This window comes from Lutra lutra, chromosome 12, assembly GCF_902655055.1.
Source record: "Lutra lutra chromosome 12, mLutLut1.2, whole genome shotgun sequence".
Lineage (NCBI taxonomy): Eukaryota > Metazoa > Chordata > Mammalia > Carnivora > Mustelidae > Lutra > Lutra lutra.
This window is the reverse complement of record NC_062289.1, coordinates 23,936,716-23,951,882: the sequence shown is the minus strand read 5'-3', so window position 1 is coordinate 23,951,882 and position 15,167 is coordinate 23,936,716. Positions and strand designations below refer to the sequence as shown.

General features: G+C 37.6%; 1 protein-coding gene across 2 annotated transcripts in view; it reads left to right on the top strand.

Annotated features, from left to right (window-relative positions):
• SMAD4 (SMAD family member 4) overlaps positions 1–13,809 on the top strand; it is a 60,689-nt gene extending 46,880 nt beyond the window's left edge. For both annotated transcript variants that reach the window (XM_047698259.1, XM_047698258.1), the window contains exons 11-12: positions 6,638–6,776; positions 8,284–13,809. In XM_047698259.1, coding sequence (XP_047554215.1) covers positions 6,638–6,776; positions 8,284–8,495 — 351 coding nt within the window. In that variant the 3' untranslated portion in view covers positions 8,496–13,809. The remainder of the gene's footprint in view (positions 1–6,637; positions 6,777–8,283) is intronic.
• Positions 13,810–15,167: the final 1,358 nt, after the last annotated feature.

Below are 15,167 nucleotides of genomic sequence, written 5' to 3'. Positions count from 1 at the left end.
TAGTTTTTCTATCCTTTGTGCTCTTAGCAGAGAAAGAAGCTGTTTGTGCGTACCTACTCATCTATCTTGACTTGGAAATCTCTGGATTGTGTAATTTACAGTGAATGGATAAAGAACTAGAGTGTTGATTATATACTATGTGTCAGATGGTAGTTACGAATTTATTTGATGTAGGGTCATATTTAAAACATTTGAGTTGGGGCGCCTGGGTGGCTCAGTGGGTTGAGCCGCTGCCTTCGGCTCAGGTCATGATCTCGGAGTCCTGGGATCGAGCCCCGCATCCTGGGATCGAGCCCCGCATCAGGCTCTCTGCTCTCTCGGGGAGCCTGCTTCCTCCTCTCTCTCTGCCTGCCTCTCTGCCTGCTTGTGATCTCTCTGCCAAATAAAAAAAAAAAAAACAAAAAAAAAAACAAAAAACATTTGAGTTAAAAAAATGTGGAATTTTGTATAAGTAAAGTAATTTCAAGGATTTTTAAATAAATGTAACATCTCTATTTTGGTACAGATGGCTCTTGAAAAGCTCCTGAGGTATGAGGCATAAAATCACTTGATAAAACACTCATGGGTAGATTTTTATAGTAATCTCAGGCTTTTGCCATGAACAATAAATATCTTGTGGGACACTTTAGTGGAGTAAAAAACAGCATATCGTTTTGTAATAACTGTTTAAGGTTTAAAAAGAATTATTTGTTTACCAAGCATATTATTATTCAGAAGAATCTTACTAGCCAGAAAGAGATGCAGATATACGCTAAGTCTTAACCATTGGCATTTTCTTCATTTATGAATTTTTTAGGCAGTAGTAACTAAAGGATCTGTATAGTGCTGTTTAAATTGTCATATTACCACCAGAGATAATAATACTGAGATGAATTATATTCAGGTAACATGAACTTCCGGAAGGAGTAGTACCCACACGTTGGGAATATACCTCCCCCTAACCCCTTAGACATGCACATACAAACATATTTTTCTCTTTTCAGTTAAAATGAAGAAAACAAAGCTTTGAAGAACCATTCTTTTATTTTATGAACCAAGAAGCTAGAACTAAATTGGGGGGGGGGGGGCGTTCTACTAAGATGTTAATTTTTTTCCCTTCATCTTTCATGTCATAGTCCCCTTACATTCATGAAAACTTGATGTAATGAAATGGCATTTTACAAGCTTTATGTGAAGCAAATGTTTGAATTCTGAGTGGCCTTGCTGTTTTGCTTTCAAAAGTAAGATCTGTTTTGTTTTATGGTGAATACTACTGGGTAGTCAGGTTTTTTTAACAGCTTTATTGAGATATTGAGATACAATTCACATACCATGTAATTCACCCATTTAAATTTTACAGTTCAGTGATTTTTAAAAATATATTCAGAGTTATGCAACCCTCATCACAATCAATTTTCAAACATTTTATCACTCTGGGAAGGAACCGCGTACCCTTTAGCTGTTATTCCTCAAATCCAACCCCCCCATTTCCCTCAGCACTAGGTAACCACTCATCTACTTTTTCTCTCTACAGATTTGCCTATTCAGAACCTTTTTTACAAATGAATTAATACAGTGTGGTCTTACGTGACTTCTTTCACTAGGCATAATGTTTTCAAGCTTCATCCACATAGCATGTATTTGTACTTCATTTTTTTAATGGCTGAATAATATTCCATATACCACATCTTGTTATCCATTTGTCAGTTGATAGATAAAGAGTTTCCACTTTTTGGCTATATTATGAATGATAACTACTATGAACTTTAGTGTGTACAAGTTTTTATGTGAATGTATGTTTTCATTTCTCTTGGATGTATACCTAGGAGTGGAATTGCTAGATTATGAGGTAACGAGCATTTTGAGGGACTGCCAAACTATTTTCCAAAGTGGTTTAACCATTTTACATTCTGATCAGCAGTGTGGGAAGGTTTCAGTTTGCAGTCTCATCAACACTTGTTATTATCTGTCTTTTTGATGTTAGTCATCCTAGTGGGTGTGAGTCATTGTGCTGGTTTTTGATTTACATTTCTCTGATGCTGAGTCAGGTTTATTTTTGAACACATGCATGTTAGGGGATGCTTCTAAACCACGGGTAGGCTAGGTTGAAAGTTATTATAATCCTAATAACCTTCGGATTGATTAAATTGATTCTCAATTGCCATATATTGTGATTCTTACCTCCAGGTCCAGTAACTTCATAAATTCTTAATGCAGTCTTATGTTCAAATGCCCAGTATAACAACACCAGTTACCCGTTTCTCTTTCTGGGTTTCTAGTTTTTGGTGTTAATTTAAACTGAGAGTATTGTAATTAAGCCTTATATATGCAAAATACCAAAATTTTGACTGGTTGAAAGACAGTATCCTGAAGATGTTCACATTGAGCTTTATAAGACACTAACTTGGGTTAAGTAATAGGATGTAATAAACTTACATGAGAGTAACCATAGGAAACACGCTTAAATAAATGAAAGTGATTAAGTCAGGAATGGTGATCAGAAATATCTTTTGGAAGTGCCTGCGTGGCTTAGTTATCTGCCTTCAGCTCAGGTCATGTGTTCCACGTTTGACTTTGTGCTCAGCGAGGGATCTACTTGTCACTATCCCTCTGCGCCTCCCTCCCACTCATGTTCTCTCTCTCTCTCAAATAAATAAAATCTTCAACAACAACAACAAAAACCAAACAAAGAAAGAAAGAAAGGAAGAAATATCTTTTGGATCTGAGTGCAAAAGAATATTTAAACCTTTGGTTCCTTTGAATTGTCTTTACCAACAACTGAGTCAGATTCTGAAAGCAGAATGATTGCATTTTAGTGATAGCCTTCATTTTGCCATCTGGTATAACAGATAAAACCTGTTATGGTTTAATGGATCAGATATATATAGAGAGGTGACCCAGGTTTCACTTAGCAGTATAGCCAGTAATTATAAATTTTCTGGTTCGAGTGCTTTAATTACATAAATAATCCACTGTGGAAGGGTTTGCTGAGGTGCTTAACAAATAATTTCTACATCTGCAGATAAAAGTGATAATATTTTAAAATTTCATTTTTGTGGCTACTATAATTGTAGCTGGTGTTAGCCTAGATTTAGGCTAAGACATTCATAATTGTGATTGTTTACAACATATTGTAAGGAATCGATGTGTGAAGATCTATTGGTTATTCATGGTGGGGAGTGGGGGTATGTTGAGAGCATATTTGAACCCTAGGAATTTGTAAGTTAGTTATATTCCCTGTTCCCAGAGAGTAAGATTATATAGGTACCATACTTGGTTAGTGATGATTAAAACAATTTTTTTTTAAAGATTTTATTTATTTATTTGACAGAGACCCAGCGAGAGAGGTAACACAAGCAGGGGGAGTGGGAGAGGGAGAGGGAGAAGCAGGCCTCCCGCCAAGCAGGGAGCCCAATGTGGGGCCTGACCCCAGGACCCTGGGATCATGACCTGAGCCAGAGGCAGACACACTTGATGAATGAGCCATGCAGGCATCCCGGTTAAAACAATTTTTTAAAAGTGATTGTAAAGACCTAAATGTTAAACACAACTATATGACATCTTGGAAAGGCAAAACTATGAAGACAGTAAGATCAGTGGTTTCCTAGGGATAAGAAAGGAGGGAAGGATAAATAGGCAGAGCACAGAGGATTTTTTAGGGCATTGACACTACTCTTTATGGTACTACAGTATTGGAGATATATATATATATATATATATATATATATATGTAAAATCAAGAGTGAAACCTAATGTAAACTATGACCTTGGGTGATGATGTGTCTGTGTGGGTTCATCAATTAGGACAAATGAACAAATGTATCACTGTGCCAGGGGACATTGTTCTTGAGTGGGGACAGAACTCTGTTTACTTTCTGCTCAGTTTTAGCATGAAACTAAAACTGCTCTAAAATAGAAAGTTTGTTAATTTCCTTCTTTAAAAAAAAGTAGTTGTAGAACTGTTTGGCTTTTCAAATATTTGAGTTCCTGCTTTGTACTGACTGGGTGTAATGCCTTCTGAGAGGTCATAGCCCAATGGAAAAGGTCAGAGTCTATTGGACTCTTGGGAAATCTTGAAAAAATAATGCCTCCTGTTCTGGGCATTGTGAGATTTCTGATTTTCAGACCCAACTCTCATGCTTTCTGTCCTGCAGTCTTTTTGAACTATAGTTTGGCAGGGTAATACCTATATATTTGACAAATTCATACCTCTTCAGAGAATGAGATAGTATAAGTTTTGTCCTTCATTGATGCTAGAAGATTGACGTTGAATAGAGAAATAAGTAAATAAGAATATGAATTACAATTTAGAGAGGATAGTTCTATGTTCTTCTTAATACCAAATACCATGATTAAAGACAATCAGAATTTATTTTTAAGGTATCTGAAAATTAGTGGTTTGGATTCCAAACTTCTTGTTGATCTGATAAAGCAGCATGTTATGCATTCTTTGATGATGATGATGATTCTTTTTTCTTTTTTTTGGTTAAAGATAATTGTGCTTGCTCATACTGGGTTTTGTGCATACTAAGAGGATTTTTGTTTGTTTTTTCCTTCACTTTTTAAAAAAATTTTTTTTAATTTTTTAATAAACATATAATGTATTATTAGCCCCAGGGGTACAGGTCTGTGAATCGCCAGGTTTACACACTTCACAGCACTCACCATAGCACATACCCTCCCCAATGTCTATAACCCAATCATCTTCTCCCTACCCCCTGCCCCCTGGCAACCCTCAGTTTGTTTTGTGAGATTAAGAGTCTCTTATGGTTTGTCTTCCTTCCGATCTCATCTTATTTCATTTATTCTTTTCTTACCCCCCCAAGCCTCCCACGTTGCAGCTCCACTTCCTCATATCAGGGAGATCATATGAGAGTTGTCTTTCTCCGATTGACTTATTTTGCTCAGCATAATACCCTCTAGTTCCATCCACGTCGTCGCAAATGGCAAGACTTAATTTACTAAGAGGATTTTTAAAATAATTTAATGTACTCTCTGAATAAGGAATATAGTCACATGGTTCAGAAATTAAGATAATATAAAAAGTTTGCGTTGAGCGGCCTGTTTCCACTCTGTTTTGTTTCCTGTGGCTTCTGTAGATGACCACTCTGCTTGTTAATATTTCGGTGCTTTTTTTAAAAGAAGATTTATTTATTTTTTTAGAGCTAGATTATGAGTGGGAAAGGCAGAGGGAGAGGGAGAGAGAGAATCTCAAGCAGACTCCCCACTGAGCTCAGAGCCTGACACAGGGCTCATGACCCCAAGATCACAACCTGAGCCTAAAGCAAGAGTTGGACACTTAACCAACTGTGCCACCCAGAAATCCCTTTCTTCAGTGCTTTTTAAAAAAGCAAATATAAGCAAATACATTATTTTGGGAAGTTTTTTTTTCCTAGAAAAAAGATGATATGATTTGTCATTCATAACTTATTGCTTACTTAAAGAGCATGTCAGTACTTTCATGAGGATAAAGATAAAAGTTTCAGGCCCTCCCTCAGTATACCAGCCCTTGGTGCCCTTGGTGTGGCTGGTAAATAACCCTGAAATTACTTACGAACTCCTTATGTTGTCCTGAAAGGTAAATGATTCAGGGGAGGCTGAAACCAAAATACTAGGTAGCATTTATTGACAGCTTACTGTATATTATGCTAAGTTTACTACAACTCTGTGAAAAAGCATGTACACTTAGCACTCTCATTTTATAGATAAGAAAATTGAGGCTCCAGAGAGATTAAGAATCTTACTAGCCCATGTAATTAGCAGATATTAGTGATACGATTCAAAGCTAAACTTTTTTTTTAACTACGAGCACTTTTCAACATACAGAAAAGTGGAGAAACTAGTTTAGTGAAATCCTGTATATCCATCACTGAGATTCAGTAGTTGTTACAATTTTACATTTGATTGATCCATCCTTTTTTTCTTTATTTCTTAAGTATTAAAAAAATTTTTTTATTAACAAGTGGGGGAGAAGAGAGAGTGGGGTAGGGGTGCAGGGAGGAGCCAAGGAAGAGGGCCGGGCAGACTCCACCCTGAGCACAGAGCCCAATGAGGGGCTTGATCTCAGAACCCTGAGATACAACCTGAGCAGAAACCAAGAGTTGGATGTTTAACCGACTGAGCCACCTAGGTGCCCTTACTTCTTAAGTATTTCAAAACGAGTCCTAGATATCTTGTTACTTTGCTCCTATGTACTCAAGTGTACATCTCTAAAAAGTATAGATGCTTTCTTAAATAGTGACAGTGCCATTTATTACACTTTTCTAAATAGCTAGAATGATAAAGAAGTTGGCACGTGACCAAGACCATCAATTCAGCCTAAAGAGCACTCTCAGCAGTTTGGTTCTGAATAAAGGATAAAGGGTGGAGTTTTTTCATAGGGACAGTGACTGACCCACATTGAATTAGATAAAGGCCATAGAGGCCTGTGGCAGCCAGAACTCTCCTGATAGTGAACTGTGCCTCGTGCTGAGCTCCAGTCCCCTTCTCTAACCACTAGTTAGACTCTACATAAAAACTTAGATTTTTAAATTAATTTTCTTTTCTTAGAGCTGCGTGGAGCTATGAATTTTAAATAAATCGTGCATTGGTTTTTGATGTGCGGTGGCAGCATTTCTGATGGACTCCTAGCATTGAACTTAATGCTCTTTGTTTCAAGGTCTTTGACTTGCGTCAGTGTCACCGTCAGATGCAGCAGCAGGCGGCCACCGCACAGGCTGCCGCCGCCGCCCAGGCAGCAGCTGTGGCGGGAAACATCCCTGGCCCCGGATCAGTAGGTGGAATAGCTCCAGCCATCAGTAAGTATGCTTTCAGTTTTTTGTCCTAAAGTGTTATAGTTGGTATTTTATCTTGATTCACTCAGTTGCTTAGTTACTTTAGGCAATAACAGAAAACTAAACTACTTTCTTTTACTGGGATAATAACATTTTTGAACTAAAAAACTGTTCTGTAATAGTTGCCCTTTGTCTAGGACCCTACTTTCATTTCTGTATCAAAAAGGGAATATGGGATAAAGGACAAAGGGGGTTAATTGTTAGATTATATTGCTCAATCTCCTGTTATTTTTTTGTTGTTGTTGTTGATGCTTTTAATTCTTACCTCACCAGCAAGGGTGGGTTGTAATCACTGACGTGCTTGGCTTTATTCTAGAAGGAAAGCATATATCAAATTCAGAATTAGGTACCTCTCCAGGTTTTTTTTTAAGTATGCTAAGCATGGAGAGAAAACTAAGTGAGGGTGGTATTTTGATAACTTGTAGACTTTTTTTTAATTTTAGGGTAAAATTGAACTGTGTGCCAGGTTTCACACTGATGGGGAATTTTTTACTGCAGAGTTAAACTCCTGACTATAGACTTTTATGATGGAAACACGTGGCACCCATCTTCCACGTCTGAAGGCATAACTAGTGATTCATTCAACCCCTGTTCTTAACCTCTTCAGTGTGGTAAGCAAATCACACTGGCTAAGAAAACTGCAGTGGCCCTGCAGGTTTCTCTACAGCACATGCAGACGCCTCCCATTAGATTCACTGTGATACTGATGAGTGGAGATTGACTATATGACTGTATGTTCTGACTGGAAAATTAGCTGCAGAATCTCCTTTGTGACTTATGTTCAGGAGTTTACAGTGTAGAGGTAGATAAGACATATCCAACTAGAGAATTGGCTTTTTAAATAATTGGAGCATCTAAACCATTAATTTGCTAGTTTTGATGTTATAAACATGTTTTTACTAAAGAGTCCAGAGCTGTTATTAAATTTCTCATTCTTAACTACTGCCCCCATTGAGTAATGGCACGGTATCTCTGTGACACTGTGAACTTAAGAGACAGACATCCTTTGGGTCATCCAAGAAATCGTTAGTGGAACCAGGACTATTAACTGTCTCACGGTTAGTCAGGTCTTACTTTGAACGAGGCTGTTCAAACAGACAGTAAGGTTCTTAGAACCAATCTGTGGACATGTGCTGCCTCTTAAAAACAAGTTGTTTTTTTTTTTTTTTTTCAACCCTTCACCTCTCCTTCTAAAGAGAAAAATAGGTGGGGTGTTGGTGGATTGTAGTAACTTATTTTATAATTGCTGGTAGCTAGAAGACTCGTGGAATGTGAATTGTCTTAACCGAAAGTTTTCAGTCCCTGTTGATTAAGTGTAGATCTACACGTACTTCTTGGCACTTTGACAGAGAAGTTATATGCTGGGGAGCATGAAGTAAAGAAAGCTGGTTGGTCACTTTATTAATAAGGTGTAGGGAGGATGGAAGATACCAGCCTGTCCCTCTGACCTCTTCCAAATCTTCTCCGTTAGGTTTGTCAGCGGCTGCCGGCATTGGCGTTGATGACCTTCGTCGCTTGTGCATACTCAGGATGAGTTTTGTGAAAGGCTGGGGACCGGATTACCCAAGACAAAGCATCAAAGAAACGCCTTGCTGGATTGAGATTCACTTACACCGGGCCCTCCAGCTCTTAGATGAAGTGCTTCACACCATGCCTATTGCCGACCCACAGCCTTTAGACTGAGGTCTTTCACTGTCGGGGCCCTTAACATTGTCAGGATGATGGACTATAAGATACAATCCTGTTTATAATCCGAAGATATATTTCACTTTTGTTCTGCTTTATCTTTTCATAAAGGGTTGAAAAGTGTGTTTGCTGCCTTGCTCCTAGCAGACAGAAACTGGATTAAAACAATTTTTTTTTTTCCTATTTAGGACTTTTTAGGCATGGCTCAGAGCTTGAAGATCAGGAAAAACACATTCTTATTAAATCCTCACCAGTTATGTATGAAGGAATCATTCCAGTGCTGGAAAATTTAGCCCTTTAAAATGTCTTGGAGTCTTTTATATGCAGAACATTGATACATGTGTTATTCTACAGAATAAATTCAATATTGCTGATTTTAAAGGAGAGAAGTTCTCAAAGTTAATTCACCTATGTTATTTTGTGTGCGAGTTGTTATTGTTGAACATACTTTACTCCAAATATTGTGCCATGTGGGTGAGTTAATTTTACCAAGAGCAACTTCACTCTGTGTTTAAAAAATAAGATAGTAATGTATTATAACCTTTTATCCAAAATATTTTTTTGCAAGTTAAACTAGTGAAGATGATTTCAATTCAGATGGTCTTGCAACTTCAGTTTTATTTTTGCCAAGGCAAAACACTAATCTGTGTGTATATTGAGAATTCCTTACATTACCCCACAGAGAAATACCATTTAAAATTAACATTTGTTATCCCTGTTGGATAACTATTTATCAAGAAATACTCTTGCCCTGTTATACAGTAGATGTATTCTTCTCTATTTCTAGGCATAAGGTTGGTCACTAAGTAGCCTAGAAGAGGAATTTCTTTCCTTCATGAATTCATAAGGAAAGGTTTTGTATTTTTAAAAACACTAAAAGCAGTGTCACTCCACCTAATATCTCACTGTTCTGCAAAGGTGGCAATGCTTAAACTAAAAGTTGAGTATTTTGGAAACTGCTAAATTCTATGTTAAATACTGTGCAGAATAATGGAAACATTACAGTTCATAATAGGTAGTTTGGATATTTTTGTACTTGATTTGATGTGTGACTTTTTTTTCGTATACTGTTTAAATCATGTATGTTATGACATTGTTTAAAATTCAGTTTTTGTATCTTGGGGCAAGACTGCAAACTTTTTATACCTTTTGGTTATTCTAAGCCCTTTGCCATCAATGATCATATCAGTTGGCAGTGACTTTGTATAGAGAATTTACGTAGAAAAGTTGCAAATGTATTGACTGTACCACAGACACAATATGTATGCTTTTTACTTAGCTAGTAGCATAAATAAAACCGGATCTCAACATACCAAGTTGAATTCTAGGTTTGATTTTTAAAGTTTTGTTTTCTGTTGCACTTTTGAGTTCAACCTCAGAAGCAGGACCCCTTCTAAATGACAGGCAGCGGCCAGTACTGTCCAGCAGCTTTGGTTTCCCTCACACTCTGCCAGGACTTCCCCGCGGACATTATGTATCAAGTGTAGAGTTGGTTGGGTTTTGTTTTTTTTTTTAAGCTTTTATTTTACTGTAGCAAAATAGGCCTGATTGTCTACAAGATAAATAGGTTGTCTACAGGATAAACAGTGTGAAATAAAACCAAGGGTTATCTTTCAGATCCTTTTACTTATCGCTTGGTGGGCCTTCTTAAATGTAATAAGATTCTTAAGGTGTGTGACAAGTTTGAGATTTGATAAGCACTATGCATAATAGTCATCCGTCTGTTGACTTGAATGGGTAAGTTGTCTGTGTCCTTGCTCAGAAGGTCTTCTTCGTAAGACCATTCTGGAAACCACTGAGTTTGCTTATTGCTGTGATGTAAACATAGATCTCGATCCGAGCTACATGTCTTTTGTTTTAAAATAATTTCTCTGCTGGCTCATTTGAGCTCTTGAGTACTTACAGATAACTTTTGTTAAAGACCTAATTTTAATCTATAAATGTTTGGTGATACAGGTTTTATTGGCAGATTTTTTAAAAAAAGATATCTTCATTCTCTAGAAATTGCTGACTTTAGGTCTATTTTACTGTGAATGAAGAATAGGAGTGAAGGGAAAGATTTTTAAAATTCAGATTATTTGATTAGGATCATTAGCATGCTATGCTATCATCCATCACCTCCTTTTCTCCTTTAGGGAAGGTTTTCATGTTTAGTCATCTGGGGAAAGTATGTGGAAAATATTCACTAAGAAGTCTATCTTTGAAGCCAAGCCACCTGTCTTGGTTTCTTTCTGCTAAGAGCCATAATGTTACTACCAGTATGTAGGAGTTCTTCTAGTTATTAATTGCTTTATATTTGTACCTAGATTCAGTCACCTGCTTTTGAGAACACAACTAGTATGTTAATGATCAGTTATTTCTGAGAGCTTAGTTCTCAAACAGTATTTCCATTTCTTAGAGGTAGTCATCTTTGATGAGTAAGACTCAAGAATCACTAGGTTTAAAATTTTACAGCTACTTTAGGGTAGGATAGTTTCCTCAATTCTCAGAATCTGATTATTATAAGGATATGGTTCTGGGTAGGTTTTCTCTTTTTATTTCATATCTCAATATGTTGAATTTCATTGAAAGCTGAGTGAGAGTTGAATCAAGTACCTTTATAATCCAGTATGAGGCCATTCCATTTTGGTCCAGTGCCTTTTAGTACGTTATCAAAGGGAATCTTTAATGGTGTTGCCTTTATTTTCCAGGGAGTAGATTGTTTTATGGGATATAAGCTGTCTCATTTTTTATAGTATGCTACCCCTGGTATACAAAGATAATGATAGTAAATCACTGCCATATAACCTTGTTTTTCTAGAAGCACGGCTCATTTGTGTCGACCTACTCACTAAATAGGTCTCCTATCACCATTCTTCCTGTAACCATCGTAGATTTACAGGCTGTGTGTTAGCTTAAGGATTACCTTACTCTAATTATCCAGGTAAACTGAAGACATATTAGCTGTGTTGTATTTCAAAGTTAAAAATTCATTTTTGTGAGGAAGGGCATGGTGTAAAGGGGGATATTTGTAATGGAAATTTTGAAGGCAAAATAAAATGCTCTTCCAGATGATAGACGTTTTACTTTAAAAGTTTATTGCAGTTATCTTTTTGACTATGCCCATCTGGAGAGGGAAATTTTACATTTTCCCATGGTGCTCCTTATGCATCTGTGGAGGTGAAATAATTTCTATTCCTGGTTTGATGGTGGCCGGTTAATAGTTACCATAGCTGTTATGCAAAATTAGATTCGTTCAGATCTCTTTGAGAGTCGTTTGGAAGAAGCAGTTTTATTCTGAGTAGGGCAGAATCCTTTTTGCTGATAGTTTTCTATGGTTGGCTCCTTTCATTATTAAGTAATTTTACTGGCACTTTATTTAACAATAGCATATCGGGCTGATGAATTTTAGTTACTGAGGTAACTGAGTGCATGAAAGCAATTACCTACCAACTTTTCAGTAGATGGAGCTAAGACTAGCAGATAGTAACAACATGAGGAAATGCTTTCTTTTTTCTTTTCTTTTTTTTTTTTCAGTTTTCAAAGCTTTTTATTATACTATTTCACTTGATCTTTACAGTAACTCTTAGAAGGAATTAGAGGGAAGGAGATGCCTTTTTTTTTTTTCTTTCTAAAGGCAGACCTCATCTTGTCACAGATAGCTATCTGTAAATAGTAGCCTAAATTCTTCTTCGGAAAGTTTATAGAAGATAGGCTCTGATAATCTTTTGTGTAAACCTTTCCTTTTCTTTTTTTTTTTCCCTGACAACTAGGTAATTTCTCCTAATATCTTTCAGGAAGGATGTATAAGGTTAGTGGTCACATTCATAGAAGCATCCTCAGCTTGGTCTTGTCCCTAGCACCTGTCCCAGTGCTACTGGGTTGTTTATCTTGTTTATCTGCTATTACTGTGGAATGGCATTTTCTGCATTATCCAAACTTGGCCTTATTTAAGCAGTAAACCTTTTTTATTTTAGCCATTTTGAGGGGGGGGTGGAGTTATTTAATATGTACATCAGAGAACATACTAGGCATGTTTCTTTTGTGCCTAGCTGTCTTTGTAGATGTCCAAGGCTGCTGAGGTTTTGCCTTGATAAACTAAATGGTCATAGACTGCTCTGGCTTTTGAATGTTCACTTTTTTTTTTACACACATACCCTCCAGCATTCTCTTCCGACCACTTCATGTGTACCTCCCTTTAGGAGTTTCTTCTTTCCTTTTGGATTCATTCTTCCAGCTGCTTGGGCAAGAAAATGAAATAACTAGATCTACTAGAACCACCTTTAAAACACAAGGAAAACTGGCATGGATCCTAAGAAACTTTCCTGTAAAGTACTGAAAAGGCCTTCTTCAGTGCTTCGGTGTCTCATCGGTTTGACTGCTTAGAATGTTTCCTTATTCTTTGCTGAGTTCCAGGTAGCTGTGGTAAGGAGAAGTGGGGCATATTCATATTTCCCCCCTTTGAAAGATTTTGAAAGGTTTTGTTGCTTCCACCTCAATCCTGCTCATACAAAAACTGGAGTCACAAGACTCACTACATTAGCATCAGTAGTCAGAGCAAAAAAGGATACGAGCAAGAAATAAACTTGGGAAATGAGAGGGTTGTTTCTGTTTGTTTGGGTATCCCCTTTTGAGCCCTATCTTCTGGCTTTCCTCCTCTCCAGATATTTTTGACCTATAGGTGCCTTTATGAAAATTGAGGGTCTGATATCCTGTCCCAAGGAATAGCTAAAAGTAATTGCTGATGTTTTCAGGGATTTTAACCTCAGACTTGAATGAATGAATGAACCATACTCCTTCCTTCCTTGTTTCTTTCCTTCCTTCCTTCCTCTCTCCTTCTTCCCTCCCCCCAACCCCCTTGTAGGAAGAACTGAGGTGAAGACAATCATTTCTCTCTATTGATGTGGATAGTTTTCACAGTAGATCTCAGAGCCCATGTTCTTGTTCAAGCTAAAACTAGTGGCTCTGGGCTGGCACCAGGTACACTCTGGCTTGCACTCTGCCACTAATCTGATGTGTGACCTTGGGCAGGTCATTTACCTTCTCTGGGCCTCAGTTGCCTCATCTGTAAAATGAGGGAGTTGGATTAGATGTGTTCTTCCAGCTCAGAAATTTAAGTGACCTTGCCTACCTTGCAGCAGGTTTTGATTTCTTCCTTCCTTTTGCTCTGCTGTTTGAGGGGGCTTTTTCCTTATTTCCACATTGTTCAAATGAGATTAGGCTTGATATTTTATTATTATTCTCCTATGGACAAGAAGTTACATAATATGTCCTTGAGACTTAAATTTAACCAAAGGCCTAGCACCACCTTGGGGGCTGCAATAAAAACTTACAAAAAAAAAAAAAAAATGAGAGGAGGGAAAAACCTTCATTTTATTTTCCTGTCATCTCTATTAAAGGTTTCTTAAGGCTTTTTTTGAGTCATGGCATTCCACCTTTTGGGTTGGTATGTGTGTGACACCATCCTTTTAAGTGCTGTGTGCTGGTAATTTTTTTTTTTCCGACTAAAATGAATTGAAAAACTTATTGTGAATGCCTAATGATATTAGAGGTCATTGGTTTCTTATCTCTGGTCTTTGGTTCCTTATCTCTTTTAAGTTCAAAACAGGGAAATCCCTCTGAACAGCATCAGTTAAGATGGTTCATGTGACAGAAGAAAATAATACCAGCAGATGAGCCTTTACTTTATTCTTGGCTCTTTTTAGGTGCATTTTGTTTAGAAGACTTTGGGTGGAGTGTTCCTTTCAGAGTATTTTTCACCTTATTCTTCGATAAGTATAATTAATGAACTTGGCTTTTCAAGGACCTTGAGAGCCTTCCTTGGGAGTGGGTCAAGGGTGGGGGGTTGGGGAGTCCTGGTAGAGGCCAGCTCTGTGCTAGCTGGAGAGGAAGGAATGAAACCAACTGCTGTTGCCATGGCTGCTTGTCATTCATAGAAGGACTCATGGGCTTTGATTGGTTAAAAGGCTAAACAGGTAGCCGAGAAACTTCCTCCAAGTATGGGGTTCTTCTGGCCAATGCCTTGGACATGTGACTTAAGGGAACAGCATGAATGCTTGTAGATGATGCAAACCTGGTGGGCTGCAGAACCATTTGGATGAAGTGACTGGGGGTTGGGGACTGATTTGGTGGTGGTATTTCCCAACTCCGTCTCCTCTCCTGAAATCAGAGTGATGCAGCTATGCCAAAACCCAGAGAAGAGCCACACTTAGCTTCTGCTTTTGGGAAAACTGGTCAGCTAAAGCTCCGGTAGTTCCTTTGTGGCTTTCTGTATACTTTTGTCTGGTTGAAGTCTGTGGCTAAAAAATAGTTGAACCTTTCTTGAGAACTCTGTAACAAAGTATGTTTTTGATTAAAAGAGAAAGCCAATTAAATCATTATGGGCTCATTCTTTTTCTTAAGCTTGTGGATGTCTTGAATCTGGAAAGAGTTTCTAATCACTTAGAGAATTCTCAAACTTGAGGACAACAGTTTCCTTCACTGCTTTGTGACCACTGAAATGGAAAATACAGCATTTCAGATATGACCATGGAAGAACAGTCCCCTTTCTTTACTTATTTCTAAAAGGACAGGGTGGAGAGTTAGTAGTTGGAGAAGAGGTAGATGCTAAGGGATTATGAGGCCCAAGATGCTTAAGGAGAGACAGACATTGAAAATTGGAGACCCTGCCTTGCCCATCTAAGAATTAAG